Source organism: Marmota marmota, unplaced genomic scaffold (assembly GCF_001458135.2).
Source record: "Marmota marmota marmota unplaced genomic scaffold, marMar, whole genome shotgun sequence".
In the NCBI taxonomy this organism is placed as follows: Eukaryota; Metazoa; Chordata; class Mammalia; order Rodentia; family Sciuridae; genus Marmota; species Marmota marmota.
In genome coordinates, this window is record NW_026000174.1 from 31,397,148 (window position 1) to 31,403,099 (window position 5,952).

General features: G+C 39.2%; 1 protein-coding gene across 1 annotated transcript; it reads right to left on the reverse strand.

The window, feature by feature from the left end:
• Window positions 1-760: 760 nt before the first annotated feature.
• LOC107158331 (mas-related G-protein coupled receptor member X2-like) lies at window positions 761-5,539 on the reverse strand. The gene is made up of 2 exons (XM_048787876.1): window positions 5,443-5,539; window positions 761-2,961 (listed from the first exon to the last, which is right to left on the reverse strand). The coding sequence occupies exons 1-2, from the start codon at window positions 5,451-5,453 to the stop codon at window positions 1,980-1,982; spliced, it is 993 nt and encodes a 330-aa protein (XP_048643833.1). The 5' UTR covers window positions 5,454-5,539; the 3' UTR covers window positions 761-1,979.
• Window positions 5,540-5,952: the final 413 nt, after the last annotated feature.

The following is a 5,952-nucleotide window of genomic DNA, read 5'->3' on the forward strand; positions in this document are numbered from 1 at the left end:
ATATCTATATATCTATATCTATATCTATATCTATCTATCTATCTATCTATATATATATATATATATATATATATATATCCAAAAGAAATTAAATTACTACCTCATAAAAAATCTGCACCCTCATGTTCATTGCAGCATAGCTAAGAGCAACCTAGGTGTCGAAGAATGGAGGTGCACATATACAACAGATCATTATTCAACATGAGCAAAGAGGAGATCCTGTCATTTGCCACAACATGATGTACTTAGAGGAGAGTATGCTAAGTACAAATACAGGAAGAAAAATATTGCATGGTCTTATTTCCATGTGGAAGTTTTTTATTTCAATATTGTATTTATACACAGTATTTGGGTACATTTCCACATAATTATAATACAAGAAATTTGGATTCATTCACCGTTTACCCCTCTTTTTTCTCCTCCTCCCTCCCTTTTTTCTCTCCTCTATTCTACTAATGTTTTATGTGAAATACTTTTTAAAGAAGCAATACATATAAACAGAATGTACAATAGTGGTTACCAGGTTTGAAACACTAGGCGGAAAATGTGAAAAAGTAGATAAAAAAAATTTAAAGTGATAAACATGTAGGATGAAACAATGTAAAATATGAGTATTACATTTCATTGTATTGGAGAATAGTGATTATGTACAACATTTTGCTAAATGGACAGATTATAACAGTTCTAACAATAAGGGAAAAATTAATAACTACATGATATGATAGATTTTTATTTTTTGACTATAAAATCATTTACCTTATCTATATCTACCTAATAGCATTGTTATAACCCTAAAATCAACACACTAAAATTTATTTTAAAATTAAAAAAAAAACATAAGAGGCATCCTGAGCTCTGGGTCAAGGAGGATGGACTGGAAGAAATAATGGGAACTTACAGAGGTATAAAAGGGTTTTGTGTCTTGATTTGTTTGGGGGTCATGTAGCTATATTCCTTTGTTATACTCATTGAACTGTATACTTTGATCTGTGCTCGTTATTATCATTTAATTATACATGAGTTAAAATAATTAAACACTATATCCATGAAAATGAAAGTACTATTTTCACTGAAAGTGTTAAGTAGAAATACATGCCATACAATTAATAAAATACATGTTGTGAGCTTCTGGAAATAAAGTCTAAGAGTCTAATTAGAAAGCTCCGCAGAGAGACAGTATCAGAGCCAAGGCAAAAGGGAAGAAATGGAAAGATAAGGGTTGCTAATGGAGGACATGTGGAAAGAAATCACAGAAAGATAGTCTATGTCAAACCTTAAATATGCATGGATGTGGCTTTATCTGATCACAAAGCTGAACACCCAGCTTGCCAAAGTTGAAAATGATGGAAACAATACATAAATGTCATGACTCAAAACTAATAAGTGGAGATCTAGCACAGGTTTACTGAAAAATGAATCAGCTGTATTCATCCATGAAAACACTCATTCAGTAAACATTTATTATGCTAAGGCAATATACACAGTCCTTCCAAAATGAAAGGAGAGAGAGATTACAGGGGTAATTTATTTTATTCTTCTAATAATATCAAGACAAAGGTTGTAAGGTTTAGGGGGAAATGTCCAAAACATAGGATTCTTTTAGTCTTTATCAGGTGCACTGATGAAAGAAATTGAGATTCCCCCCACCACCACCATTACTGTTTTCAGTCTTCTGGTGTATAAAAAAAAAAAAGTTTGTCAAAAAGTTCAAAAGTAGAAGCAGTCCTGGATCCTGAGCTGATGAGTCTCACAAGCAAATGGGGTGAAGCACCTGAGTAAGGCAGGTAGAGAGACACAGTAATCAGTGTTTAATAGGCCCCGTGACACTGGAGATATGGACAATTATTGTCTCCTGATTTAAAACTAGGTAACCAACTGAAACAGGTTCTGAGTGTCTCCTATACTGATAGGACCAGGAAGGCTCTCAGAAGCACATGTGTCTGATCAAAGCAGAGGCTCGAGTTGCCCCAGACTGTTGCTCACTCTCCAAGGTTTCCTGATGAAACCCTGCTTCCAGAGTCACCCTCATCAGGGGTGTCCTGCATGGCCCTCTGTAGAACCAGCTTGAGGGTTCCCCGCTTCCACCGCCGCTGCCTAAAGGAGCCAGCAAAGAAGTAAATTATGGGGTTGGCGAAGCTGTTAACACAGGACAGAACAACTGTAACCCAAAAGGATTCACAAGGAATAACATCGTAACTCAGGATCCAGAATAAGAGGAACCAGTACATCCCAAAGGGCAGGCCAAAGGAGAGGAAGACCAGAACCGTGAGCCCAATGGTCACATAGAGCCTGGTCACTGGCACTCTCTGGGAGCCACAAAGGATCTTGACAATCAGGGTTAGGCTGGACCCTGAGAGGGTGACAAATAAAACCATCAGCCAGGCGGAAGTGATGAAATCTAATATTTGACACCATTCATAGTCATACCACTTAATCAGGAAGCCACAGTACTTCCCTTCAGGGATGCTCAGCGACAGTGACAGGGCCCAAAGCAAGGCACACACGACAGCTGATGTGTGTCTCCAGCGGTGGCAGCGGTACCAAATGGGCCACAGGACAGACATGCAGCGCTCGGTGCTCATGGCACTGAGCATGCTTAGCCCTGCAAGATAGGCAAAGTTTGACACAATCATGAAGAACCTTGGAGTGGGCATGGAGATGAAAGAAAAAAAGTTAAAGACTTCCTCCAGGGAGTCTATGATCTGGAAGCAGAGGAAGAGAAAGTCAGCTGCAGCCAGGTTGAGAATATAAATGGAGAAGGTGTTCCTGCGCATGCAGCATCCCAAGATCCAGAGCACAACTGCGTTTCCTGCCACACCGATCATGGCAATGATGAGGGTGAGGAAAGCCAGGATAAGATTCTTCTTATAGCACATTGGAAAACTGCCATTCATTGGTGTGGTTTGTGCCTCCCGGGTTGGCATGACTGTATCCATGCTCATGAATCCTCCACTGGTGCTCCTGGGAATACAAATAAGATATGAACAACTGCTGCAAGATCTCTGATTCTTAAGACTACCCTGCTATGTGGGAAGTATTGCCCCTGTGGCACAGGGAAGGGAAAGACAGACCTGCAGAAGTTAAGTAATCCATCAAAGGCCAGGAAGTCATGGGACCTAATTTCAAGCCCAGTTCTCACTGACTCTAAAGCCTGGGCCATCTGCAATCCCCTCTTTCTACTGACAGGGAATATTTGATGGCCCCAACACACCCACTCAGCATCCTAGATTATATGGGATAGGTACAGAATCCTTAGCCCAACTTTCTTTCTGTCCTGGAACAGAGGTTTTGTGTCAGGTTCAGAAAGTTGGAAGCCCTAAGTATGACCACACTCACCCTCACTGACCAGGAGGATCCATACAACAGGGAGAAAGGACATCATAATTAGGTTTTGAAGAGAATATGAGCTATTGGTAGGATACTTGTGAAGACAGCTAGCTCTTAGGTTAATTATAACTCAGTGCTTGTTTCAAATTTTGTAAATTTTTCCTTATACTGTAAATTTTGTAAATTTTTCCTTATACTGATTGATGTGTCCCCAGTGTCCCCAGCTGTGTATGAGGGTCACAGCAAATAGTTAAGATAGTCAAGAAATGTGTGAACAACAAATGAATAAAAGAGTGGGGAGCCCAAGGGTAGTTGAAAATTTGAGTTAAATCCCACCCAAGCCTTTTTAAGTGACATCATTCACAGGAAAACATGCATGTATGGAGACACTGAAGAAAATGCCATTGCTCACGATTCCTCCTGAGGAAAACTCTGATGTGTTTTAAAGAATCCCTTATGTCTGCAGCGATGGTCCAGGGTGGTCACTCTCATGTCTCCAACCCAGGGAGGGCTAGAATATGACACTAATGATTACCTAAATGAGTAAAAGCCTAAATTTTAGGGAGAGATTTCCAGATTAAATGGAAGTTATTGCATTTTTGAAGAGTGAAAAGGAAGTTTGAGAAAGGGGAAAGAGAATTGGCAATGGAGCTAAATAGAGAATGTTGAGGCATGGAAACAGCCACAAGTGATAAGGAAGGGATGTCTATGAGTTGTAGAGTATAAAACTATTGACATTTCCCCAGTTGATTTTATGTAGAATTTGTTTTGCATTTTAAAGCCAGTTAGTAATTTAATTGTCTGAGGTAAACATGGGAATTTTTTAATTAAATGCTCATAAAAGAAGGACTTTGGTGAAAAGAGAGATGCTTGAGCACAAATCAGTTGGGAGACAAGTAGGAACTCTCAGGAAGGTGAACTTTAGCAATTGGTTGAAGGATTAATTCACTTTAATTTTCTACATAGCTATCTGTGGCAAATACTAAGAGATTTGCTTCAGGTCTCACCTCAAAAACTAATACTACCTGGATTTAAACCCACATGTTTGGATCAGAATCTTTGTGCTTCACCAGACCTGACCACAGCCAGGTCACTACACATGGTGAAGTGATAGAGGATAAAGCATTTTACTTGTATCATTTATAGTTTATAATGCACACACCTCTCTTATTAAAATGGAAAAGGCAATTTTTGTAGAGAAAAGGGAAGAAAAATCTAAGACATGGAACAACAAGCGGTAATTATACAACAATTCCCAGCGTAAATGCCCATTTCTGCCACTGCAAAGGGCCAAGTCACTCTATGTAGAGTTTCCTGAACTCAAACAAGACAAGAGGACCATAGTGAACCAAGACAGGAACCTCTGGGCATCAAGGGCTGAAGTCACCTCAGGTGCTCTTAGTTCACCTCAGGTGCTCTTAATTCTGATAATTTCTATCCTATTGTTTCTAAAAATAGTGAAATATGAACCTCTCTCTACTCCATATTATTTTCCTGGGGGAGGAATGAGATTCACCATTCCAGGTAACTTTCCCAAACTATGCACGTATTGGTAAATTCTACCTTGGTTAAACTCTTCTCATTCATTTTTGGATCATCCATTTTATGTGGAGGCTCTGAGAAATTCATACTGCAACAGAATTTTCCAACACAAGTAACATGACTTCACAGCACTTTAGCTTTGAGAAGCATACATCCATGTATATTGTCTCCTAAATTAGGAAAGCAGCAGATTTCTCACTCTACCAATAAATTTGAATAGATTATATACCTCTACTCTATCCACCTCATTGGCTCCTCTTCCCAGCAAGTGATTGCATTTTGGGTTTTCTTATGGCCAGATGATCAGGAATTCCAAGCAAAGTATAGTTATAGTTAAGCACAGAATGGGGAGAAGGTCCAACAAAAGACAACTGTTTTGGTTTGCAGCTTTCATAGCTCTCACACTAAACCTTCTCAGCCCTCAATGCTGCTGGGAGAGACTGTCAAGTCCCGTGTCTGTTCCTGCTAGAACACATCAAGCTCCTTGTATCCTCCACCTCAAGGTGAATTTATCTGATTGTGGACTCATAAAAAAGACACAGCTTTAAGAATAAGTTCTTATAAAAGTTTTACCTTTCTTCCATTCTTCTTATTGGAGGTGATAAGCTGATCCTTGGCAAAAGGAATAGTCCCCTGCGTTGGTTGTCACTATAGAACACTGCTCTGGAGAGATGACTGTAGGGAATGAACTGAAGGCTGGTGCTTCAGAAAGTCTTATCAAAATTCAGATAGTCCTGTGATTTCCTGTACTAGGTCTTAAGACAAATAAGAGTGAGGCTTATTTGAGTGATATTCTTCATTAAATGATTCTCAATATTTGGTCTGATTCTATTCCTACCTCTCAACCTCTACTATATCCACCTCATTGGCTCCTCTTCCCAGCAAGTGATTGCAGTTTGGAGTTTCTTATGGCCAGATGATCAGGAATGTCAAGGAAAGTAAGACCATGCCCAGAATTTATGCAACTGAAAAATAACACTTTTCTTTACTCATCATTCAAGGTCCTCATGATCTGGCCCACCCTTTTTCCTTATCTTAGCAGTTACACACAATTATTTATTTCCAATAAATTATTTATTTCCA